The sequence below is a fragment of the Mustela putorius genome, unplaced genomic scaffold (genome assembly GCF_011764305.1).
Source record: "Mustela putorius furo isolate JIRA1106 unplaced genomic scaffold, ASM1176430v1.1 tig00003859_pilon_pilon_pilon, whole genome shotgun sequence".
Lineage (NCBI taxonomy): Eukaryota > Metazoa > Chordata > Mammalia > Carnivora > Mustelidae > Mustela > Mustela putorius.
Window position 1 is genome coordinate 22,915,634 of NW_025422011.1, and position 27,979 is coordinate 22,943,612.

At 38.7% G+C, this 27,979-nt stretch overlaps 1 protein-coding gene and 1 pseudogene across 2 annotated transcripts in view; both read right to left on the bottom strand.

The window, feature by feature from the left end:
* The window catches only part of NELL1 (neural EGFL like 1), an 831,926-nt gene that overhangs the window by 659,069 nt on the left and 144,878 nt on the right, over positions 1-27,979 (bottom strand). For both annotated transcript variants that reach the window (XM_004752144.3, XM_004752143.3), the window contains exon 5: positions 10,204-10,300. In XM_004752144.3, coding sequence (XP_004752201.2) covers positions 10,204-10,300 — 97 coding nt within the window. The remainder of the gene's footprint in view (positions 1-10,203; positions 10,301-27,979) is intronic.
* LOC101674797 lies at positions 3,395-3,826 on the bottom strand (annotated as a pseudogene).

The following is a 27,979-nucleotide window of genomic DNA, read 5'->3' on the forward strand; positions in this document are numbered from 1 at the left end:
GTGTTTGTATATTAAATTTCTAAATATTTTTAACAGCTTTATTGTTACAGTTGCTTGAATTCTTTTCTACTTTGAGATTATTATAAACATAGGGCTCCCAAGTTGTCTTCTGAAACTCATGAAGTTCACACTTAGGTATTTAACTCAGTTGTAATCCCGACTGACTTTTGTATATTGTTTCCAAATATCTTAAAGCTTTTCCTGACACTATACACAAAAATCAGTTACATCCATTAGTATATCTGTGAAATACTCAAATTAACAACTTTTCTAACCATTTATTGAGGAATACATCTTTTCCTCATAGATCAGGAATGCCATTTCAGATCTGTACTATGTTTCCAAGTTATTACAGGTTGAGTCTCCTCCTGGCCTCTACATGCAATTATCTTGGTTCAGGTGCCAATCCTTGCATAGAGATCAAACTGTTGAGTGCTATATGCTTAAATAGTAGGACTTCACATCTGAAAGAAAAAGTCACCGCTTTTACATCTTCGGAAATATTATTCTTGGTCTTTTTTCTTCCATCTGAATCTTAAAATCAGCTTGCCAATTTCATCAGAAAATAAAATCCTGTTGGAAATTATTACAAGGTCATTCAATCTAGAAATCAATTTGGGAAGAAGTGACATTTTTAAGACTTCCTCTCCAAGAACAGAGTATACCTGCCCTCATTTAGGTTTTCTCTAATGATTTTTAATAAAGTTTTTCACTTGTTCTGTAATTGTTACACATCTGTCTTGATTTGTTCTTAAGTGCTAAATTTTTTTATATTATAAATTAAATAATCTGCTTAATTATATATTTGTTGCTCCTTTTTTCAGCAATGCTACTGATTTTGTCAGTTTAATTTTTATATCCAGCACTCTTCCTGAATAATCTTAGTAATTCTAATAATCTCTGAATCCTATTTTCAATGTAGATATTTATATAATTTGTAAAGAACTGTATATTTTTGTTAAAGATTTTATTTATTTGACAAAGAGAGACAGCGACAAAGGGAATACAAGCAGGGGGAGTGGGAGAGGGAGAAGCAGGCTTCCTGCTAAGCAGAGAGCCCAATGCGGGGCTCAATCCCAGGACCCTGAGATCATGACCTGAGCCAAAGGCAGAGGCTTAACCCACTGAGCCACCCAGGTGCCCCAAGAACTATATTTTTTATATTCCTTTAGGTTTTATTTCTTAGGGGTTTTATGTGGGTGGTTTGGTTTTTTTGTTTTATATGTTTTTCCAGAAAGACTTACAGTGCCATGTTGAAAATACGTTATGGCAGGGGCACCTGGGTGGCTCAGTGGGTTAAGCTCCCCCCCCAACCACCCCACTTGCCTCTCTATTTGTGATCTCCCACCCTGTCAAAATAAATAAAATCCTTAAAAAAGAAAAAAGAAAATGAGTTATGGTAATAAGAGTTTCCTGTCAGATTCCAGATTTTAACAGGAATTTTCTTAATATTTAAGCCATAAATGATCTTTTGTGGGTTTATGCACGCTTTCAATTTAACTAAGTTTCCTTCTTTTCGTATTTTGCTAAGAATTTATCATGAGGCAGTACAGAATTTATCTAGTGTTTTTGTGCCTTTGAGATAACCATAGATTTTTCTGTTTAATGTGCAATTTATTAGTTTTTAATAAAACATAGATTTGCATTGTTGAAATATCCAGCTTAGTTTCTCTCACATATGCAGATACATACAGCTAGATTTGAATGGTCCCCCACACTTTTTTTTTTCCCTTAGAAGTTTTAATCTAATCTGTGTTCAAAGGTACATGGGCTTATACAGTTCTTTTCTTATAAAATCCATGTCCAGTTTGGAAATCAAGGTATTAGATAGCATCCTCATTCATTCTCCTCTCCATAAGAATTTACATAAGATTAGAACCATTTCCTTGGATGCTACAGAGGTCCCCTGTAGAAATGCATGGACTCAGTACTTATTTGACAGAGAAACGTGGTAAACTGCGAAAAATGGTCACAATCCTTTGCTCTTTGCTGGATTGCTGTCCTGTGCAATGAGAATTTGTAATATTTTCACCTCAAAAAGATGGAAAATGATTCTCATACTTTTGAATCTGGCTTTCTAACTTGCATTGGTCAATATAATGTAGCAAAGTAACAACAAACATGTAAGTTACAAGCCTCAACTTCAAAAGACTGCACACTTCTGCTCCAGTTCTGGAAACCCTGATTAGCTACCATATAAATAAGCTTGGACTAGACTGCCAGAAAATAGAGCACATGACACAGAGATGAGCCATCCCTGCAAAGTCCATTCCAGTACAGCCAGTCCCCAGAAAACCAGCAGCTGACCAAAAATACATAAGCGAACCCACTCAGAATAGAACAATTCAGCTCAGCCCAGGCCAAAGTGCCAAAGAACAGTATTGTCAGCTGTTTCAAACTAGTAAGCTTTGAGTCCCTTGGCTATGCACCGAAAGCTCATTGATGGAGATTTTGTGTCATATACCCTTTAGAACACCTTATTGATTCTAAGATCATTTTTCATTTCTGAAGTCCATTTTGATAATCCATGTTTTTAGAAATCGCCTGTTTTTCTCTAATTTTCCATTACAAAAAAAAAAAAAACTAGTCCTTTAAGTGTTCACAGTATTTTTTAATGTTTTCTCCTTTTTCTTCCTCAAACTTTGATTTGTCTTTTCAAATGACCAAATTTATTCTCATTTCTGTTCTTATATGTTAATTTTCTCATGATCTGCTGACATCTTAAGTTGGATATTTCACTCAATTAATTTCTCCCTTTTCTGCCTTTGTAGGATATAACTACTTCAAATAGCTTCCGTTCGAGGGCATCCCTTTTTACTCTCTCTTAGGTGTTTTGAGAAAGGAAAAAAGTTGCAAATTTTAACATAGTCAATATATCAACCTTTTTCTTAGTTATTACTTTTACATCTCATTTAAGAAATACTTTTCCTATATCAAGGTCATAAAGTTATTTTCCTATGCTATCTTTTTCGGCTTTACTAGTATACCTTTCAGATTTATATCTATAATCCCCTGGAATTGATTTGGCATGTACTGTGCAATAGAGGTCAAGATTAGCTATTTCCCCAGCGGGATATTCAGTTGACCTAGTACCCCGTAAAGACCATCCTTTCCAGAATATTTTGTAATGCTGTAATGTATATTTTCAGATTATATAATAGGTGTGTGCATCATTTAAATAGTAATATTTTTAAAGACTTACATTAAAAAAAGATGGTAATATTATGTGGTAAATGTGGGGGCCTTGAAGTGTGATAATGCCAGAGCATTCTACAGCTTCCTTTTGTTTACTCCAGCCGGTTACATTTTTTTTTTTTTAACCACTTCACTATCGACCTTTAGGAATCCTTTCTCATCTTCACAGTTTTTACTGGAAGTCCTATAGAAGATTCCTTTATTCCTGTACCTCCTCAATTCCTTCTACCTTTTATTTGCCCTTTTCCTTCCCTACTTGCTGAGATTTGGCTTTACATTCAAGAACCTTTTTACTGTCTGTCCAGCTTCAGTCTAGTGATAAGCACCTTGCTAGAGGGAATGCCCACGTGGACAGGTGTGCCCTCCACCTCTTCTCGCTGCACTCATTCAGTGTAGATGGCGTATTTCCTCCTGTAGACGTGGATGACTTTGCCGGTCGGCTGACCTTTGAAGTGTCCTCACACAATCTGTCCTTCATGCTCCTTTCAGATGGGCACAGATTGCACATCGTACTTTTGTCTCAACTTTTTAGGAGGGAAGACCTAACCTTCCTGCAAATGTGGGAAGGTGCCCTGAAATGCCTTTCACGGTTATCACTGAAGTCAGAAGTCATAAAGGGAATGAACATCATGTTTGCCACAGAGTTTCAGCAGTGGCCCCCAAAGCAAAGACAGCATCTTTAATTGTCTCAATATAAACAATATACATCAGGACTTGAGTTGTATAAATCCAATACAGTACTCGTACTTTTAACCACTAAGTGTAAATCACTTGACAGTAAATATTGTGAAATGGAATTGTATCTAACTTCGTTCTCTTCTTGCCTTATTTTAGGTTGATAGAACTTTTAAAAAAAATCTCAAATACTTAAACCTGGAAGTAATATTTCTATTATTTTGATGTTACTTTAGATTTTTAACATGTGAATTAGTCTACAGTTAGCCAATTTCTCTATTCATTTTTGGAATACAAGGCCTCAGAGTACTTGAAATCAGATAATCCCATCATCATTTTGTTTAATATTTTTAATTTTTTCCAAAATTGGTCATTATTTAATCAAGCAATGATTAAGGTTTATGTATACCCTCCATTTGTTCACCAATTCCCCTTGTATTTTTTACGTCTTCCTTCTGTGAAGTTTCCTTAATGAGGATCTATTAGTCATAAATTTGAGAGTTTGTCTATAAATTCTCATTTCATGTTCATTCTCAAATTATAATTAGGCTGGGTATATGCTACTACATTTGGGAGTTATTTTCCCTGAAAACTATGAAAACATTTTTTTATTATTATCGTTTGGCTTCTGCTTTTACTAATTAAAAGCCAGCTGCTCAATCTATGTTATTCTTTTGTGGAAAATTTACCTTTTAAGGGTTACTGTTAACATCTTCTCTGGGTCTTTGGGATACTATTCCAGGATTATCTCTAAGTGTACCTATTTATCTTACTTGAGTAATAGAGTAAAATGGTCCAAAATCCTTCCCCTCCTTGTAGACATATCCTTGCAATGTGAAACAGCAGAAATGTCCTTTAAGAGACGGAGTCTCTTTCTCCCTTGACCATGAGTTTGGTTTTTGGTTATGACTTGCTTTGGACAGTAACATATTAGCAAACCTGGTAAGGAATGCTGAACCTTGAAAAGCACTAATATGCTAGAGCTTGCTCTCTTCTTACACTTGGAATCTTATGACTGCCATGTGAATAAGCTTCTAGGTCACTAGAGAATGAGAGACCATATGGAGGAGAACTAAGTTACACTAGTCAACAGCCAGCCTATTACCAGGGATGTGAAGAGGCCACCTTAAATCATCCTGCCTCCTGCTGATCTGCTAAATGACCACCGACCACACCAGAGCCCAGCAGTCAACAGCAGAGCCAGGCCAGACCAGAAAAGTCATCTAATCAACATGAAGAATTGTGACCTAAATAAAAAACTCAGAAGCTTAAAAAATAGTTAAGTTTTTTGAGAAACAGCAAGAGCTAATACACACTTTGACTACATTATTACAAAAGTGAGAATTGGTATCTTTTATCAATTTTAGAAAATTCTTAGCCATCATACTTCTAATAGTACCTCTACTCTCTTCTATAACCTTCTGGAGTTTTCAAGTATATATGTATGAACATACACACCCTAAAAACATCTAGAATACCTTTTTTGTATTTGTGCTACTTCTCTACAAGCTCTTTCCTATCTCCCTCTCTGTCTTCATACTATAATTAGGGTGATTATTTTGATAATATTTTCTGTTCTACAAGTGCTCTTCCCACCTGTATCTAATCTATTGTTTAGCAGGTTCACTGAGGTTTTTTTCTTCCATGTCAATTATTGTTTTTCTTATTTCTGCAAGTTCTTTTTGGTTTTCCCTCATCATTTATATTCTCTAGTCCTCTCACATTTGTTACTTCATTTCTTTAAACATTTTAAAACATCAGACTTTTCAAAATCCTTTATCTTGGAATTCCAATTTCTGCAGCCCTTCATTATTGCTAATTCATTATTGCTCCTTCAAACTCCCACTCATAATGGATTAAAAATCCTACTTGTATGAACTTAATCTATGGGAATCCTGTTAGGTTTGCATAGAAGAAAACTTTCCCCAAAGGTTATTTTCTTCCTCCAGAATCCCAAGGTTCCCAACCAAGGTTCACTTTAAGATAGCTTCTTGAGCTTCATGGCCAAAATAAACCCAAATTTCAAAGCTACATGATCTCAGGACTATGGTTTCAAATTCCTCCCAGAAAATTATTTTTTCCTCTATGAAACTGAGGTGGAGAATGACTAGCTACTGGATTGCTTCCCATGGCTAAGTAGTAGACTATTCAGCCTATCATTTTGCTGGAGTTGTAATCTTCTAGGATGTAGCTTTGTTTTTAGAAGTTTCTAGCCCATCTTCCAATGTTACATGAGCTCTAAGATACTGTTTCCATCCCACACAGACTATTAAAATTTAAGGTTCTCACTGGGATTTCCAAGCATTGTTGTGATATTGCAAAATAGTACAGCCAACCCAGAAAATATTCTGGAATTTTATAATAAAGTTAGACGTACACTTCACATACAGTCCAGCAATCCCACTTGTACATACCCAAAAGAAAACTTGTGTTCAGACAAAAACCTGTACACAAGTATTTTTAGTGGCTGCCCAAATCTCAAAGCAACCTAAAAGTCCATGAATCGAGGGATGGATAAACAAACTGTAGTACCTCCATACTACAGAATTAGAGTACATCAAAAGAATGAATTGCACATGGGTGCATCTCAACATACATATACACATGATACAGAACATTCCGGGAAAGGCAAAACTATAGGGCCAGACAACAGATCAGTAGTTCATTGCATACAGAGGATGAGATGAATCAAAAGCATCACAACAGGGGAATTTTTGGAAGTTATGAAATGGTCCTTTATCTTCAGTATGATGGTGTTTACATGACTATCAGTTTTCCAAAACTCAAAATTGTACATTTAGAGGAATGAATTTTGTTCTATGTAAGTTATGCATTGATGTTTAAAGGAAAAGAAAAGACCAGAACCAAATGGCTTCATCAGTGAATTCTACTCAATGTTTAAGTAAGATTTAACAACTACCCTTCTCAAACTCTTCCCCCAAAATGAGGAAGTCTTCGCAAAATCCCCACGTAATTTAAGGAGAAAATCATTACCCTGATACCAAAATCAGGTAATACTACAAGAAAACAACAGGCCAATAACCCTAATGAATATAAATGTAAAAATTAAAATGTTAGCAAGCTGAATTCAAGGATGCATTGGATCATACATTATGATCAAGCAAGATTTTTCCCTGGAATACAAAAATGGTTCAATGTATGGTTCAATGGATAAATGTGACACAACCCAAAAGAATGGAAGGTAGAAACCATACAATCATCTCACTGGTGCAAAAGAAGCATTTGACAAAATGCAATTTCCTTTATAATAAAAAGACTCAAAAAATTGGGCAAAGGAACATACTTCAACATGATAAAAGCCATGTGTGACAAGCCTACAGCTAACATCATACTCAATAGTGGAAGGTTAAAAGCTTTACCTCTAAGATGAAAAGGCAAAGGGGCCCACTCTCACCACTCCTATTCAACACAGTAATAGAAGTCCTCATCAGAGCAATCAGACAAGGAACAAAAGGCATCCACATCATAAATGATTAAGTAAATTGTCTTTGTTTGCAGGTTATAAGACTTCACATATAGAAAATCCTAACCAGGGGTGCCTGACTGGCTCAGTGGGTTAAAGCCTCTGCCTTCGGCTCAACTCATGATCCCACGGTCCTGGGATAAAGCCCCATATCAGCTCTGTGCTCAGTGGGAAGCCTGCTTCCCTTCCTCTCTCTCTGCCTGCCTCTCTGCCTACTTGTGATCTCTGTCAAATAAATAAATAAAATCTTTAAAAAAAAGAAAGAAAGAAAGAAAATCCTAACCATTCCACCAAAAAAACTTTTAAAAATAAAGTCAGTAAAGCAGGATACTAAGTCAACATATAAAAGTCAGTTGCATTTCTATTAACAGTGAAATATCAGGGAAAAACATCCCATTTATAATAACATGAAAAACAGTAAAATACTTAGGGATTTGACTAAGGATGAGAAAAATCTGTACAATGAAAACCAAAAAGCTTTGATAAAAATTAATGTAGACACAAACAAATGTAAACATATACCATATTCATGGATTAGAAGAATATTGTTAAAATGCGCACACTACCAAAAGCCATTTGTAGATTCAGTGCAATCCCTATCAAACTTTAAATGGTATTTTTCAAACAAATAAAGAACAAAAACACTAAAATCCGTATGGAGCCAGGAAGATTCCTAATAGCCAAAGTAATGCTAAGAGAAGAACATACCTGAAAGCATCACATTTCCAGATTTCAAACTATGTTAGAACTTTTAATGATGCAGAGGTTAGAACACCAAACTTCATGCAGTCAAAAATGCACATGTAAGTTCAGATACCCCAAAACTTAACTACTAATAACCTACTCTTGACTGTAATTCCTAAGCAGTAGCATAAACAGTCAATTAATACATATTTTGTAAGCTATATGTATTATATACTGTATCCTTACACTAAAGCTAGAGAGAAAATGTTAAGAAAATCCAAAGAGAAAATATTTACAGTACTGTACTACACTTACCAAAAAAAATTCATACATAAGTGGGCCCATGCCATTCAAACCCCTTTAGTTCAAGAGCCAACTGTATACTACAAAACTACAATAATCAAAGCAGTCTGGTGGGGCAGAGGAGGCAGGGGGAAACAGACACAGATACCAAAAGAACAAGATTGAGAGCCCAAAAATGAACTCCTGCACATGCAACTACTATCTGACAAAGGAATCAAGAATATTCAATAAGGATCGTCTCTTCAACAAATGTTGGGAAAACTAGATAACCACACTAAGAAGTTGGATTCCTGTATCATCACTCATAAAAATTTGAAATGGATTAAGGACTTAAACAGCAAACCTGAAACCATAAAACTTCTAGAAGAAAATGGGGGGAAAAGCTTCTTGGCATTGGTTTTGGCAATCATTTTTCAGATAGGACCCCAAAAGCATAAGCAATAAAATTAAAATTATTTAGTAAATCCACAAATTAAAAAGCTTCTACACAGCAAAAAAAAAATAATTGACCAAATGAAAAATCACCCCATGGAAAGGGAATAACCACTTGCAAATCAGCAATCTGGTAAGAGGTTAATAACCAAAATATATTTTAAAATTCCCACAACTCAAGAGCAAAAAAGTGGATTAAAAAATGGGCAGAGGAACTCAACAGTCATTTTTCCACAGACATGCAAATGGCCTGTAGATACATGAAAGGCAGTCAACATCCGGTAAATGGAGATCAAAACAACAACGAAAGATCACCTCACATCTGGAAAAATGGCTGTCATCAAAAAGACAGAAAAATAACAAGTGTGGAGAACAAGGAACTCTTTGTGGGAATGTAAATTGGGACAACCACTGTGGAAGCTCCTCCAAAAGTTAAAAGAATGGAACTACCACACGATCTAGCAATCCTCCATCAGGGGGGATTAAGCTGAGTATATACCTAAGAGAAATTAAATCACTAACACAAAGAGATTTTCACCCCCATATTTATTGCCACAAGTAAATTCTGGAGATCTAATGGACATCACGGTGACTGCTGTGAAAATACGTGTACTTGAAATTTGCCAAGGATGGAGATGTTAAATATGCTGGTGACAAAAATGCCGGTGATAATTATGTGAGGTGAGAGAGGTGTTAGTTAAAACTGACAGTCATTATGCAACATTTAAGAATATCAAATCATATATGTTACATATCTTAAAATTACATAGGTACGTCAACAATATTTCACTCAAATTGGAATAACAGAAAAAAAAATGTAGGTTTCCTACTTCTTGGAAATGGCAGATATCCCTCTAGTTTTCACTTTCCTCCATGTATTTGCCCACTAAGAATTTCCTTTCTTGTAAGTGCAATGATGGGTCTTCAAAGATTTTTGTTTTGTTTAATCCAGCATTAATAGGCATTTCGAAGTAGGAGACTTTTTTAAAACATCTACTCTACCACAGTGCCAGAAGTGAAAGTCTCCCATTCTATTGAAGATGACTTTCTTAAAATTTCATGATGTTTTTAACTTCATTTTATCACTGTATGCAGTTTCAAGAAGTACAACAGAGCAGTTATTGTATTATTTTCATGATAGATAAGAACACCAAAGTTCACAGAACTTGAAATTTGTTACCCAAGATTCTAAGAATGGAAACCAATCTGAAGGTTATCTTAAGCTCTCAAAATTAGGTAAGTAAAAAACACATAGAGGATCATTTACATTATGGATAATCCATACTTGGCAGTAGAGTGAACTCTGTGACCTTGAACAAGTCACTTAACTATGTCTAGTTTCAAAGCATCTACTACATAAAATTGTTGTGACAATTATTCATGTCAAGCACATAGAAAAGCCCATGGCAGAAGTAGAAAGAAGTGCTTACTTTGAATAAACCATGCTTTTGGTTGCGTTGACCAAGCCATAAGTTGCTTCCTAGGGGAAGGTTGGTTTCAGGAGGGTCTATCACACGTTCATAAATTCTGCAGGGACAAAGAATGCAGTTATTAATAAACAGTTCAAAACAGAACCAAAAGTTATGCATGGTGTTTGAAGTCCTCATGGCATTAGCTGATGGTATATTACAAAGCTGTGATCACTAAGACAGCATGGTACTGGCATAAAAACAGACACATAGAGAGAGAGCGCCGAATCCTAACCACTAGACTCGGCTCAGGTCAAGGTCCTAGGGTCCTGGGATCTAGCCCCGCGTCAGACTCTCTGCTCAGCGGGGAGCCTGCTTCTCCCTCTCTCTGCCTGCCTCCCTGCCTACTTGTGATCTCTGTTTGTCAAATAAATAAATAAAATCTCTTAAAAAGAAGAAAAAAAACAGACACATAGATTAATTGAACAGAGCAGAGGGCTCAGATATGGACCCTCAACTCTGTGCTCAACTAATCTTTAACAAAGCAGGAAAAAATAGCCAGTGGAAAAAAAGACAGACTCTTCAATAAATAGGGCTGGGAAAATTAGACAGCTATATACAGAAGAATGAAACTGGACCATTCTCGTACACCATACAAAAAAACCCAAAAAACAAAAAACAAAAATCTCTAAATGGATGAAAGACCTCATCATGAGACATGAATCCATCAAAATCCTAGAGGAGAACATAAACAGTAACCTCTTCAACACTGACCACAGCAACTTCTTTCAAGACATGTCTCCAAAGGCAAGGGAGTCAAAAGTGAAAATGAACTTTTGGGACTTCATCAAGATAAAAAGCTTCTGCACAGCAAACAAAACAGTAAACAAAACAAAGAAGCAACCTGCTGAATGGGAGAAGAGATTTGCAAATGACACTATAGATAAAGAGCGAGTAACCAAGTTCTATCAAACTCAACATGCAGAAAACAAGTAAGTCAAAAAATGGGCTGAAGACATCAACTGACACTTCTCTGAAGACATACGAATGGCTAACAGACACTTGCAAAAAAATGCTCAACATCATTAGCCATTAGAGATATTCAAATCAAAACCACAATGAGATACTACCTTATACTACTTAGAATGGCCAAAATTAACAAGGCAAGAAACAACAAATGCTGTAGAGGATGTAGAAAAAGGGGAATCCTCTTACACAGTTGCTGGGAATGCAAGTTGGTACCATCACTTTGGAAAACTGTATGGTGGTTCTTCAAGAAGTCAATAGAGCTACCCTATGATCCAGAAATTATACCACTGGGCATTTACCCCAAAGATACAGATGTAGTGAAAAGAAGGGGCACATCACCCCAATGTTCATAGCAGCAATGTCCACAATAGCCAAATTGTGGAGCCAAGATGCTCTTCAACAGATGAATGGATAAAGAAGATGGGGTCCATATATACAATGGAATATACTCAGCCATCCAAAAGGATGAATACCCACCATTTGCATCAACATGGATGGAACTGGAGGGTATTATGCTGAGTGAAATAAATCAAGCAGAGAAAGACAATTATCATACGGTTTCACTTATATGTGGAACATAAGAAATAGTATGAAGGACATTAGGAGCTGGGAGGGAAAAATGAAGGGGGGAGGAATCAGAGAGGGAGACAAACCATGAAAGACTAGGGACTAAGGGAAATAAACTGAGGGTTTCAGAGGGGAGAGGGTAGGGAGCTGGGTTAGCCCAGTGATGGGTATTAAGGAGCGCACGGATTGCATGGAGCACTGGGTATTATAGGCAAACAATGAATCATGGAACACTACATCAGAAACGAATGATGTACTCTATGCAGACTAACATAATACAAAAAAAGAAGAAGGAGGAGGAGGAGAAGGAGAAGAAGAAGAATTCTGGGTGGGGAATTTCAGGGAATTTCAATTATTCTGGATGGCCTGTCTGCTCCCTGCACTCTTCTGTTCTTGGAGAAGCTACAGGAGAAGTCAACTCCAGGTACTTCAGAAGGGGACCTGCCTGCCACCTGCCAGAGTGACCTGTTTCTCCAGTGGCTCCCAGAAGTCAAGAACTGAGAGACTGCCCATTGTGCCACAGCCAGTGAGCAAGTACGAGCTGTTGCAGCTGGGAGCGGTCACGTGACTGAGCCACCTGTCTGTCACTCTTATTGCCCACTGGAAAAGTGCTCTTTCCCAACATAAATGCAAGGTACTCAATGGAGAAAGCTCTGCATATATTCGGTCTGTCTGTACTAATTATCTTTTCATTATAAATGGATGCTCAAAACATAACCAAGGCAATGTAAGTCTCCCTTAAAAAGACACGCTGTTTTCTCCACAGGAATGCAACATCTTTCACATGTTAGAATGAATGATTTTAGATAAAACAATCTATCAAAATTGCTCTAACCCAAGAGTTGCTCTACACTTTCTTTTAAAGGTTTTTTTTTCTAATATTTGCAAAAAACAAACAAAAAAACTAGAAATGAGCCAAATTTACAACAAAAGTGAAATGTGTAAGTTATAGATCAGCTTGATGTAATCTACTACAGTCATTAACAGTGACAAATATGCAGGTTATGAAATATGGGAAAGTACAGACAAAATAATTTTCACTGGAGGAAAGTAGAATGTAAAATTATTTACGAGCTATGGAGACAAGGATGCAGAAATTATGTTCCAGGGTGGTGAATTTCATAGGACACAGGAAAGAAATGGAAATCGGTGTATTTAGGTTAAGAGGCAGAAGCATAATTTTCTGTGAGGTTGTTTTACTAATACATTGAAGATACTGTCAAACTATTTATCTGAACCTTTCATTTTAAAACATTTTGCATCTGTCAGAATGAGAAGAGCTTTCGATTTCAATGTTCTGTTTTGTTTTGTTTTTTGGTTTTCAGTATGCCACAAGGTGAGCTCCAGTGAGCAGAGTGGGCTGTTAATCAATGTTTATAAAGTACAGGAACGATTTTTTTTTAAAAAATCAACTTTCTATCATGCCTTATCTTCCCAAGTATAAATGCTCCTTCGGCCATAAAAATAGTGGGCCTCAGATGTTTGCTTTCTCATTTATTAGCTTAAAGCAGGGCAGTGACCCAGCACCTGTGTCAAAGGGGTGTACTGATTTCAGGGGTCACACAGCCCCCATAAGGATCCCCTCCTGATGCCAAGAACATCTGCTGGCTGCTGCCTCTCCCCACCCCCCACACCCCCCACCCCCAGTCCTGCCAATTTACTACAAGTGGTGGACCTCACTGGAGAATTCCACGTAGCAGGCAATATCAACAAACCAGATTCAGACAGAGCAAAATGAAGAGAACTTAGAAACAGTGTCAAAAAAAAAAACCAGACTGCAGGTTGTTGGTTGGGGGGGAGGGCTGGCACGGGGATGGAGTAACTGGGGGATGGGCATTAAGGAGGGCGCCTGATGGAATGAACATCTGCAACTGATGAATCAGTACATTCTGCTCCTGAAACTGATGATACCCTGTATCTTAACTAAATCGATTTTAGAAATTTTCTTAAAAGGAAAGCAGAAAAACCAAATTTGAGAGATAGTCCACAAAATAACTGCCTGTGCTCTTTCAATTTTCCAGGTAAGAAAAGGAAAGACTGAGGAACATCTGCTGATTAAAAGAAACCAAAGGGATGGGACGCCTGGGTCGCTCAGTCGGTTGAGCCTCTGCCTTCTGCTCAGGTCGTGATCCCGGGGTCCTGGGATTGAGTCCCACATCGGGCTCCTTGTCCAGTGGGGAGCCTGCTTTCTCTCTCGCCTCTGCCTGCTTGTGCTCTCTCTCTCTGACAATAAATAAATAAAAAATCTTAAAAAAAAAAAAAAAAAGAAAGAAAGAAAAGAAACCAAAGGGACATAAAAACTTCACGTGACACAGGATCCTGGTTTGGACCTGGGAATAGGGGGAAAAAAAAGTCCTATGCAAGACTTCAGTAGGGAAATTGGTGAAACTTTAACTCTACATTATATACTAGTATTGAATTGATGTTCAATTTTCTGATTTTCGAGAATTGGTCATGTATATATTTAAGTGCCCTGTTCTTAGGAAATACACACTGAAGTATTTAGGGGTAAAGTCCTGATATTTGCAACTTCTTCTCAAAGGCTTCAAAATAACAGTGTGTCTATGTATAAATACAGACACATGTAAACACACACCAGAATCTGTGCCAAGTGTAGGATTGTTTTTTGTGCCATTCTGAAAGCTTTCTTGTAAGATTAAAATTATTTTAAAATAGTTTAAAGATAGTTTTGAGACTACAGTAAAAAAAACAAAGAGGGTCTGTAAAATATTTAACTATACATACACACATTCAAAATAGCTTTACATCCATTAGCCAAGGACACCTACAAATTTAAAGACTCACAAAGGCACATGGTAGTATTTTCCCAAGGGATTGGGAAGGGCAAAAGGGAGGAAAAAGTGAATGACTGAAAGATGAATGAATGAAACAAAACAAGTATTACACAGATAAATGCTGGCAACACATCGTAAGCTAAGAAGAGTCTCATATCCCTATCTGAACCTCTTTTCCAAAGGGAGTGGCCACCGACGTGCTAGACAAATACAATCTTGACAGAAGTGCCAAGCCCTGGGTTACTGTTTTTAGGTACTCGCTCAGGCCGACAGGCAAGTAAGGCACAGTGATCTGTCACTTAAATCTGGTATCACGCAAGTCAAATAAAAAGTCAAAGCTAACAGAATGAACTCCTTGGTTTCCCATGTGGTCAGGAAATGGAAACTTGATACTCCAGTGTTTGGGTTCATGAGGTTTCCTTCACATCCAGATCGGATTGTCTACGATGTGTCTGATATGGTGTTGGCTCCGGACACACAGCCAGCATAATTAATATGGCCAAGTCCTTGTCCTCAGGTCAAATGCCTGAGCCAGGATGACAACACACAGGCACACACCTTATCATTGAGTGAGGTGCAGTGATCTATGAAAGCAGAAAGAACAGAATTCTGTCATAATCGGAGAAGACTTGCCAAGGAAGGGAACACCGGAGCACATTTTTGGATGAAAAACGGAGTGGAGCTGACATGCAGACAGAACGGCCAGCACTTACTTAGTGTGTGCCAAGCAGTGCACGTGGAGGGCTTTCCATGGGTTCATTCGCTTATCCTTCACAACACCACCGTCAGGTAGGTGTTCTGGGTGCACCACGGTTAAATGCCTTGTCCGTGGTTAAATGCTTTGTAAATCGCAAAGCTCTACTTGAGCCCCGAACCCTAATCTGTGCTACTCACTCAAGTGAGTTAAAATTCCTGACTTGACTTACTCGTCAAGAAGGAAAGGGGAATGAAGCATGAGAGACTGTGGACTCTGAGAAACAAGCTGAGGGTTTGGGAGGGGAGGGGAGGGGCATGTGGGGATGGATGAGCCAGGCGGTGGGTATTACAGAGGGCACGTATTGCATGGAGCACTGGGTGTGGTGCATAAACAATGAAACTTGGAACACTGAAAACAATAAAATTAAGATGGTTTAAAAAAAAAAAAAAAAGAAAGAAAGAAAAGAAGGAAGGAAGGAAAGGGGAAAACAAGCTCATAGGCTAAAGCATGTGGCCAACACTGATAAGCTCTCCCAGAAGCCCCTTTTCTCTCCCTCCAGGGCTCACAGCTACACTGCCATTTCCAGCCAACCTCATAGCTGGGGGTGGCCATCTCATGTGAGCAGACGTACAACCCTTCCAGGCCTACCTTTTCCCCAAATATATCTTCTTCAGGCATCTTTCAACATTCCCTCCTCCACCTTGTCTTTTAGCTAACTAGAGGAGACAGAGAGTGAAGAGGCCACAGATGGAAGATCCTAGATTCCTAAATGACATAGAAAGGCCACCTGCCAGCAAGACACACCCAACGCATGCTACCGAAGCAATAAAAATCTATGTTAACCCACTGAGATAAAGATTTTCTGTAGTTGTGGCCAAGTACATTATTTGCCCTAGTACGCCCCACTAAAACTCAAAGAGGACTGATGTATTTTCACGCACACGAAGCCAAGAGATGACAGAGATAGGATGGTGTAGCAAAGACGACATGAATTCAGGATAAAACAGATTTGCATTTATATTCTAGTTCTGTACTCGACTAGCTATATGACCTTAATTGAGTTATTTCTCTGAAAGTCAGATTCCACAATTAAACAAACAAATAAACCCAGAACTATTACTGATGATGGTATTGGTTGCCTTAAGGCTTCAATGAAATACGTGTTTAAAGCCTTGGCACTGGGACGCCTGGGTGGCTCAGTTGGTTGGACGACTGCCTTCGGCTCAGGTCATGATCCCGGAGTCCCAGGATCGAGTCCCGCATCGGGCTCCCAGCTCCATGGGGAGTCTGCTTCTCCTTCTGACCTTCTCCTCGTTCATGCTCTCTCTCACTCTCTCTCTCTCTCAAATAAATAAATAAAATCTTTTAAATAAATAAATAAATAAAGCCTTGGCACTTGGTAGGTGCCAAGTTAAACTCTCTTGTTAAACTCCCAGGTGCCTGAGAATGCCGAGAATCACAGGTCCCATGACCCACTAGACCACTGGCTTCATCTCCCACTGACTGAATCTACTGAAATGGGACTACCAGTAGCTTAGATGCCTGCTTGGGCTTTGCAATACAGTTTAAAGGAAGGACATCACCTGTCTCATGGAGTGTATTTAAAGAGATGCCATGTCAATGTCAAAATTCAAGAACCTATTATCTACTCTGTCTCAAGTTTCTTCCACTTTGAAAGTTTTATAGCTCTCAATTTCTTTTCACTTACAAATTTAAAAGCTAGGACAAGTAAGTAAGTAACAGGGAGGGAGAAGGAAAAAACAACCAAAGGACTCAACAGCATTCATTTCTGTTACAGTTTAACCTCTTCAGTTACAGAGTAAACTGACAACTTAGATACTAAACTGTGGATTAAAAACTTTAAGACAAAGTATATTTTCTAAGACATCCTAAAATGTTTGTGTTTTAAAATTTAGTTTTAAAATATTCATTGGATTCCTTTCATTCTTTCAAGCCATAAATCAAACTTTTCTACATTATCCTAAGTTCTAAGCAAACTTATTTTTAAGGGAGAGCGAGCAGGAGAGCAAGGGGAGGAGCAGAAGGAGGGAAGGAGACTCCCCACTGAGCATGGAGCCCCAGGCAGGGCTTGATCTCAAGACCCTGAAATCATGATCTGAGCCAAAACCAAGAGTCAGACACAACGGACTGAGCCACCCAGGAGCCCCCTGGGCAAACATCTTAGAATTTTTATATCCTTCCTAAATATGAAGTTCTTTAACATTTAACAAGTTTGACTTTTGTTCAAAGTTCAACATAAATTTATATAAGGTTAGGGATGCCTGGGTGGCTCAGTGGGTTAAGCATCTGCCTTCAGCTCAGGTCATGATTCCAGGGTCCTGGGATTGAGTCCCACATCTGGCTCCTTGCCCCTCGGGAAGCCTGCTTCTCCCTCACCCTCCACCTGCGGCTCCTGCTTATGCTCTTTCTCTCTCTCTGACAAACTCTTTAAAAACAAAACAAAACCAAAAGACTTGAATTAAGAAAAAAAATTACATAGATTTAGACAAAGACTCAAAAAGAGGTAGACGATTTGCTCATTTATTACACTGTGTGTTTAGATACACAATAACCTAACCAATAACAACAATCAATACACTGTTCTTATAGGAATAAAATAGGACAGGACATTATTCCTAATACTTTTGTTCAGTCCAGGACTAGGCACATTGTGAGGGCCATTTGGGACCTGAATGGGTTTTAGCCAATCCACAGGAAAGGCTTCTGGGAAAATAAAGATGGCTGCCGTGAGCAGAGGCCCTCCCTTTAGCTTCTTACTTCGGACTGCCCTCATACACCCCTTTGAAAATATATATCCTGCCTGCCCTGCATGTTAGTTCTTGACCCATCTCTGAGAACCTCCCCACCTGGATGACCCCTCTGGACCTTCTCTCTAGCACTTGACCGTAGGACCATGTATCCCTCACTGCTCACTGGAAGCTCTAGGAGTCTGATCCCACCTGAGCCTGCTTTCTCAGACCTCCCTGCCAAGAAAGAAGGAATTGATCTTTTCTGGTACTCTGGACCCAACACTCAGATCCTCGAGTTGTGCCTGGAATTCCTAACTGCTACAACCACCAATCACCTGCTGAGTGTGCAGGAAATAAAACCCGCAACACAACATCCTTGCGTCTGCTCCAGGGTCTCCTTCCCCTGGACCTTCCCTGACCATCCTATGTGAAGTAGCAACTTACCACCCAACACTCCGCTTATTCTCTTATCAAAGCTAATAAGTCTCCAAAATTGTCTTGGCTCTTTCCTGATCGACTGTCTCCTCCTACCAGAAGCAAGAATCTTGGAAGCAGAGACCTTATCTATCTTATCTTGTCAGTATCCCCAACATCTAGAACAGTGCTAATCAAAGCAGATGCCTACTCCATCTATTTATTGAATAAATGAATGAAAATGCTCCCTGATACTATCTTCAAAAGAGGAGGGCTACAGGCAGATAGACAAGCTCTAAAGTAATTCAGCAAACACTTTAGGGGGACAAACTTGACATTTTCCTGCAGATACTGTAGTCAGTGAAAACAACTGAAATGTAAGCATGCTCTTCAAGGGTCTTCTTCACCATCTTCAGTTCATGAGATCAACACAAGATGACCGAACTAAAGAGCAAGATGGGCCCCTCTCAGTCTTTCATCCACAAAAAAAAAAAAAAAAAAAAAAAAAGATAGGGATAGCTGGTCTGAATCTGTCAGGCAGACAACTCACTCACAGGAAAACCAGACAGGAAGGACAAGAGAAATAGTAACTTGAAAATTAATTAGATCAAATGCAGTCCTTTTGATAAGCACATGATTTAATGCTAAAGTTGAATGCATTATAATCAGTCCAAATTTACCACATTCCCACAGGCTGTCTGATAGAAATCAGGTATTCACCCTACAACCATCTACAATCTACCCTTCCTTATGGCTAAAGAAAACCCAGTTCCTACAAGGTCATGTTTCTAGGCCTTGCACTCAAATGAGGCACGGTCTATTAAGCTATATTGGAAGAATGGATGGGAAGTTTGCATACCATTAGTATACATGGGTATTTTAACATGTATCTCATTTCTAATACAATACCATGCAAAATTAAACAACCAGTCAAACATATAAACTGCCTCAGAGGAACAAACAATGTAAAGAACAACTGATACTTCTCGTCAAAGTCACTCCCTGAATTAAGGGCTCACATCAGGAATTTTCTTCACAAGGTACGACATCTCTTTATTCATGACTTTGGTTAAGAACGCCATCCCTAGCAACTGTCCCACCTGCTTAAAAGACCAGTCAATATTCCATGAAGTACTCAATTTTCTGTTAACAGATAAAGCCCTCAGAGCTCGACACAAAGCAATGCAACGGTTCAACAACACTACTTATGAAGGAATATTGGATTTCTATTTACCTAGATGAAGACAGACGTCTGAAGGGACACCACGGTACCTCTCCCAATTATAGACAAGAATGAATTTCCAATGTAAACCATGTGGATCAACATGTATTATGCTGCTGTTCAATAAGACAATATGAAGCCCAAATGGCATGCCAAATGAAGAGGTTTATCTTGGGCTTTGGCTGGAATTGAAGAAAAATGTTCACATTCTCCCTCAAGAGCAAAGTGGGCAATGACCTTCCCTTGCCAGACAAGAGCCTCACCTTCCACTGCCTTTTAGCTGGCACTAGTGAATACCACAGTGCTCTTCGGAGAAAGTGCCCTATGCAGAACACAAAGCAATTCCCATGCTGTTTCCCCCTCACTAAAAGGTGGTAATGACTGCACAGGAGGCTAAGTCCCTCCTTGGTCTTATGTCAACAGGGGCCTAACACAATCCTCCCAGTCTTGGTATCATAGGGCAAACGTGGGAACAGAGTTCTTCAACTCTACTTAAATGAACAAATCATCTATAGTATCATTAGCAGTATTTTTGGCCCTGACAATTGCTGCACATTCATGGCCAGCTACAAAATACTTGCTCAAAACATACAGGAATGTTTGCTGTCTACATTGATGAGTTACTTGTTGAATTTCCATGTCAGGTGGCCTGGCTATTAATTATTTACTAACATGGAGTACACATCACACAGAACCAGAAAAACATGAAAGGAATGTCTGCAGTCTCCTCCCACCCATCTGTTTAACAAAACCAGCTGACAGCAAATGTCTTGATTCAAAAAATGTACCTCTGGCATTTATACAGGAGAAAATAGACTAGTCAGGGGAGTGGATTATAGGCATGAACACACTATGCCCCCAACATGTAAGAACTGAATTCCAAGATAAATCCATGCAGAGCTCAGGAGGGAGGACAGTAGCAGGGCTCCGCAGGTTCCTTGCCAGCTGGATGCAAAGGAAGTACAAATGCAAACAAAAAGAGGCAGCAAAGTTGAAATCTGGAAGGAGATACCTTTGTTGCGGTAAATCAAAGGCCAATAGTGTTCAAATGAGATTAGAAAATACTTCTGGAGAGACTCTGCCAGAAAAAAGGTTCTCTCCAGAGAGAGGAGATCTTCTCGGAGACCATCAAGTCCTCAGATGACCTACTTCATCCACTTAGAAAACACTCAAATTCATACCTTTACCAAGTTAATTTCCAAAATCTATGAAGAACTTCCACAACTCAAAACCAAACAATAATGCAATTAAAAATGGCCAGCAGACACAAATAGACATTTTTTTCCAAAGGAAACAAAGATGAACAACAGACATATGAGAAGATGCTCAACATCACTCGTCATCAAGGAAATGTGGACCAAAACCACCATGAGATCATTTCACACCTGTCAGAATGGCTAAAGTCAAAAATAGTAAGTGTTGGCAAGGAGGTGGAGAAAAAGAAACCCTCAGGCCCTGCTGCTGGGAATGCAAGGTGATATCAACATTGTGAGGAACAGTACGGAGGTTCCTCAACAAATAAAAAATAGAATTGCCATAGGATCTAGTAATTCCACTACTGGTTATTTACCCAAAAAGTTGAAAACACTAGAAATACTCAAAAAGATATATGCACCCCTGTGTTTATTATACCATTATTAACAATAGCCAAAGTACAGAAGCAAACCAAGTATCTGTTCATAGAAGAATACACACACACACACACACACGCAGTATATTACTCAGCCATAAGAAAGAATGAAATCTTGCCATTTCCAACACGGATGAATCTCAATTTAATACTCAGCAAAGGCAAAGGAAGACATACCATATGATTTCACTCATGTGTAGAAGAAACAAGACAAAGAAAAAAGAAAAGCACACTTCTAAATACAGAGAAATGGTGGTTACCAAAGAGGAGATGGGTGGGGGAATGGATGAAATACATAAAGGGAATTAAAAAATACACTTATGATAAGCACTGAATAATGTATAGAACCGTTTAATCATCATATTGTACATCCAAAACTAATATACCGCATGCTAATTATACTTAGATTTAAAAAATTCATACCTTTGTTACCTACCAACTAGAACTTACTATCTCCTTTATCTTTCCTCATCTAGGTCTCCATACCAAGGTATTTTCCCTTCTTAACCATATTTATGTCCCTAAGAGCTCTCTCTCACTACTTCTTACCAACCATTACTCTCCACCAAAAGTTTATGATTCAGATACCATTCCAAGATAATGCTGACTGTGGATTCGGGTAGACAACTGGCTCTGTTAGGTCTGCCCTATTTTGTGTTTTTATTTATGATTTGGCAGTGTACTGACAGATGTGCTTGAGTTTCCGGGAAAACGAGAAGTTGGTATGATGGTTTCAATCATTCCAGATTTAGGATATATCATCAGGGTTAAGAGAAACATTAATAGGAAGTAATTAGAGCAAATAGGATGAATTTTAACATGGAAAAATAGAAGGCTCCATGCTTTGAGACTATGTTGCTCAAAGACAGAATCTGAGACCTATTACTTAACGGGAATACATATTAAAAAATATTTAGCCATTTTGGTCCACAGTGAGCTAAGATAAGGCTGTCAAAAAGGATGTTGTGATCTTAAACTGTACCATAAGAAAATTATCTCATTATAATCTGAACCAATCTGTCCAGAGATAATCACACTTAGTTGTAGAAACTTCTCAAATGCTGAACAAACTTTAATGAAAAAAAAAAAAAAAAGGAAGATTGTGAACCCAATCAAATGAAGAACGACTGGGGCGCCTGGGTGGCTCAGTGGGTTAAAGCCTCTGCCTTCAGCTCAGGTCATGATCCCAGGGTCCTGGGATCAGGCCCCCCACATCCAGACTCTCTGCTCAGCAGGAAGCCTGCTTCCCCCCTCCCCTGCCTGCCTCTCTGCTTACTTGTGATCTCTGAAAATAAATAAATAAAAATCTTTTTTAAAAACTGACGAATGGTTGAAGGATGAAAGAAGGTTCAGTCTGAAGAAGTAAAGAGTAAGAGATACCATGATAAAGTCTTCAAATATTTGGAGGACTGTCATGTACCAGAGGGATAAGATTCATCCTGCATAGCTAAAAGAAGGAAAATTTATACCAATAAGCGTAAGCTATGAAGAGGCATTTTTGGCTCAAGATAGGAAAAATCTTCTGAAAGTCAGAAAACACAGAGGGAAGTAACAGCCTTAGGAGGCAGTGAACTTCCACAGGGTGGAAGACCACTCACTTGGCAAGGACAGTAAAACTCAAGCTCAGACACAGCCTCAAAAGTCTGAAGAGCTGCCTCTGAGTGCCTACTCAATGCCAGAACTTTGCACATTTTATAATCCTTAAACCCTGAAAGTCAGGCATTGATGTACTCAAATTACAGATGTTCAGAGGTTAAATGACCTGCCTCAGGGCACCTGGGTGGCTCAGTGGGTTAAGCCGCTGCCTTCCGCTCGGGTCATGATCTCAGGGTCCTGGGATAGAGTCCCGCATCAGGCTCTCTGCTCAGCGGGGAGCTTGCTTCCCTCTCTTTCTCTCTGCCTGCCTCTCTGTCTACCTGTGATCTTTCTCTGTCAAATAAATAAATAAAATCTTTAAAAAAAAAAAATGACCTGCCTAATACTGTTCAGTAAATAGTGAAGCCTAAATTCAAATCCAGGTATACATTTCTACCATTCCATACCGCTTTATAATCCTCTATAGATCCTGCACTTACAAAGCCAAATATTAGCAATGGGTTAAACAGCATAACATACAGAAAGATCATGGGACTAGAGTCAGAAAACCTCTGTTGGTGCCTTACCTAAATTATTTATGATTTGTGAACTGGGACAAGTTACTGAACCTTTCTGAACCCTCAGTTTCTTTAAACTTTTAATAAATAAGAAAACTTCTACACGGGTTTTCAATGAACATAAAACAGATGATCTAAATAAAACTATGTTGTAAATTATAAATGCTTTTTTTAAAATGACATAATGTGGGGGCACCTGGGTATCTCAGTAGTTAGGCATCTGTCTTTAGCTCAGTCATGATGCCAGGGTCCTAAGATCGAGCCCCACATCAGGCTCCCTGCGCTGCGGGAAGGCTGCTTCTCCCTCTCCCACTCCCTCTGCTTGTGTTTCCTCTCTTACTGTCTCTCTCTCTCTATGTGAATAAATAAATAAAATCTTTAAAAAAACAAAATAAAATGAATTAATGTTATTAGGTAAGATCAATACTCTTATTTTCACAGAAGAATCTAAAAGACACTTTAAAACATTTTTAGGTGAAAAAAAGCAAAAACCGCATCTAAGCTACTTGGCTAAACTTCTTCAAGAACAGTACCCAACATCAGCCTTCCAATTTCATTAAGAACGTGGGGGTAGCAACTTGAGAGCAAAGGGGGCTAAGAACCTCCTAAATCACGCCCTATGTGTTACCACTGATGGCACACTGAAGCCAAAGTCATTGGTCCCTTGTTACCCAGGAGTTAAGACAAAATGCACTGATTACAGCATTCAATTATGCCCTATGCTAGCTGCCTCCAAAATATTTGCTGATAATCCTGAGTGATAGTTTAGTTAACTGCGTTTTATTATTCAGCTAGATGAAAATTTAAATGTTATGTTAAATCGAACGCCTGCTGTTCGTATGACGCACACATTGGTAACCAGGACTCTCAGGGTCAGAGAGGACATTGAAGGTATTCTGATCCAACGTCCATCTGCCTCTTGTTATATTAATATCGGAACACCCAAAAGCCATCTGTCAAGCTTAGAGTGTATGTGACATCCTCACGTAACATTTTAAAGCTTCACAGAACAAATGGATGTGTCCCTAAAGGCTTCATGATTGACCATTTCCAAACAATCCTTGTGAAATATATCAGGGTCTAACAGCTATGGTAAGGGACAAGGGGAATATTTTTCTCCCTCCATTAAGTCTTAATACAATCACCGACGAACCCTGACCTGTAACTTTTGCATTCTCAAAATAGAGGCAGACAGAGACCTGTATTCTTTGACCTCTTTACTTTTGCAGGACCTTGGAAAGCACCAATGAGGTCCTCAGGCAGCTCCCAAACCTAGGTAGACAAGATAGCCTAGTAAGATTTTCAAAGATACAGATTCCTAAGCTCCTCATAAAAACAGACTTCTAGGTACAGGTCTGGCCTCACTGAAGAAAACAAACTCTGATGGAGGGCTTATTTGAATCATGTGTTCCCTCAAACAGCAGTCACTGAGCTTCTCCAAGGGTCTGTTTCTAGTTAATGAAAAACACAAGAAAGCAGTACAAAGAAAACTTCAGCATCCCATCCTTTTGGAGCACCTATAAATAAAAATTCTCCTGATCATGCCCCATCAATAACTACAAAGATGATGGATGGATAGATAACATACAGGCAGGCACTCAAATTTTGACAAGATTATATCCCCGTCTCCTGGAACCTGCATTATAGTGTAGATGAAAAAAAAAAAAAACAAAACAAATAACATAATAGTTTCAAATAGTGGCAGACGCTATGAATATAAACTAAGATGAGCTGGAGATCCCCATTTACTCCCTCCAGATACACTCTTTGGCCCATTTTGCCTTACTTTATGCCAAAGCACTGACAAGTTCTCTCCCTTTCCCTTTTGATTCCAGTTGGCTTCAGCCAAAGGAAAATGCCAGCAGGAGGACAGAAAGGACTGACGTTGGGGTACTAACATATAGGGCACTCAGTACTATGTGCCAAACACAGCGATAACTGTATAATGGTATCTGCTCCTATTAAGAACAAAACTAGGGGTGCCTAGGTGACTCAGTGGGTTAAAGCCTCTGCCTTCGGCTCAGGTCATGATCCCAGGGTCCTGGGATCGAGCCCCGCGTTGGGCTCTCTGCTCAGCAGAGAGCCTGCTTCCTCCTCTCTCTCTCTCTTTCTACCTGCTTCTCTGCCTACTTGTGATCTCTGTCTGTCAAATAAATAAATAAAATCTTAAAAAAAAAAAAAAAAGAACAAAACTAATGAAGGTCCTTGACTTAGGACCTTCTATAGTCTATAAAAGAAGTCTATAGAAGACTATAGTTGTCTCTAGTCTTCCCAACATAAATGTGTCAGTACAAACTTGATTGTTTTTTAATAATGTTTACAGAGAGGACAACTTATGTGCCTTAACTTATGCCTTGCAGAAGAATTATTCATTTAGTTTGGGCTCTTTCTTTTAAAAAGTAATCACTTTCTTGAGAGAAATTTTTATTTTTTTCATGTTATCAGTCCTGTCAGACTTTAGAAGTTCACAATCACCAAAGAAGAGCAAAGCAATTTAGATAAAATTTCCTGTTCTGAAGGAAGACTTTTGTTATTAAATGTGAGGCATTCAATAGTAACTGCCAGCTGTTTAATCAAAAAGTTATTGTTCATTGCGGAGGAAAAATTGGGAGTTTGGAAAACAATGAGGCTAAAACTCCAAGCTCAGAAAGTGTCTGATGGAGTTTCAAATCCTTTTCAAACTCTGTCTCATCATTTAAACTATAATGGCCTATTTCTGATAAGGCATTTCATCGAAAATAATAAGAAAATCACTGAGACAACAGAGATCTCCCACTCATTTCTTTAATTATCCCCTTTTCTTGTGCTCCTCCATGTTCAGATAACATGGTATAATTTCAAGCCAGTTTTCAGAGAGGTCTCAAGTGAACCTATTCATAAGGACATGCAGGTGACTCGTTTAATTCCCAATCCAAAATGGATGACAGAAGAAAATCTAAGAAGGTGAGAGAATCCTAAAGGGAAATTTTGGCATACTAGTAAGAAAAGAAGGCTTTCAAGAGGACTAATGGGAAAAGAAAAGGTCCAAGAGTCAGAAGGCTTCTACTCTAAATTCTACATTTAACCACTGCACTTGGGAAAATTGACTTTATCTGCCTGAGATTATTTCCTTACCTTTTAAATAAAGAAAAAGGTACCTGCTTGACCTACTTTTTTGCAGGTTCAATTAGATACTGAAAATTGTTGCCCAATACTGATGCAAAAACGGTTCAAGTACGAAGGTGTTAAACTACCTGAACATTGGTTTTTCAGCTCCTCCCAGTAATCCAATTACCTCCCCTTCCTTCTGTTCAGTCCATGAGATACTCTGGTAACCTTTTTAGAATCATGCCCATAATTATTCAAGTTGATCTCTGTTACTTACAACTTAAATGTTTTAGCATGAAAATGTCGAGGAAGACACACTGGAAATTAAAATCCTGCACTCAAATGAAAAACGGCAGGATGTCTCTGGATGCCCACTCACCAGTGCATAGTGAGATCAAACTTGTGAGCATCTCGTCACACCTTGGTGCCAACCCTCACTTACATTTTGTAATGTTACCAGCAATTTACACATGTGTGGGCAACCTGAAAGCCAAAACCAGCTCTTCTAACTTGCCATGTATTTTCCCGGTACCAGGCCAGTGCCAGGCGCAGAATATACTCTCAGTGAGAGTGGTTTTCAGTTATTTTTGCACTTGTGTCAGTCTTGTCAGTTGCTGGACACAGCCATCTCTCCATGACTGTGATTACCCAATGGATATACTGGCTCGGCTCGCTCTGCCTTTTACGGGAATAACTGTCCACCTGTGCTTCCAAGACTAGGTCAATGGAAAAGCTGAAATGCAAATTTTCAACTGAAAGTGGATGTTTAGAGTAACATTACTCTAATCATTGACCCTTGTGAAAATTGCCACAAGGAACACTGGTATACAAACATCTGTCCAAGTCTCTCCTTTTGATTCCTTTGCATAAATGAAAATTTCTATGTGCATTCACTAGTCTCTTTAACCTCCTCCTCATCTTTTCATATAGATCTTACATACAACTCTTTCAGTAACACCTAGGTAAGTGGGCATTGCTAATATTAAAGAAATATCAATTAAGTGAATGAATAAATGAATTATTTGATCAAATTTAAGACCTTCGGAGTCTGCACTTGATTTTACAGAGACTACAGCCATACTAACCTATTTGCAAATCCTGGAAGCTTCATGCACTCTTTTGCTCCCATCCTTCTGGTCCCTTGCTTTGAGAACACTTCCTCCCACTTATCTGGCCATATGAAGGACCAGCACTCAACTCGGCTGTCAAACTGGGAAGCCTTTCTCATACTCTCTTTCCTCAAGTTCTACTGAAAATTCAACTTTTGTCTTGCCTTCTATGCTGCTGTCAAGATGTCTGATGCCAACCTCAATTTCTTTGCTTTGTAAATATTAGCCTTTTTGCCTTTAAGTCATGAGAATAGTTTTATTTAAAATTTAATAGTTTTACTAGGATATAGCTCAGGGTTGACTCTACAGGTCAATTTTCCCAGATTCATGATGGGCCCACTAAA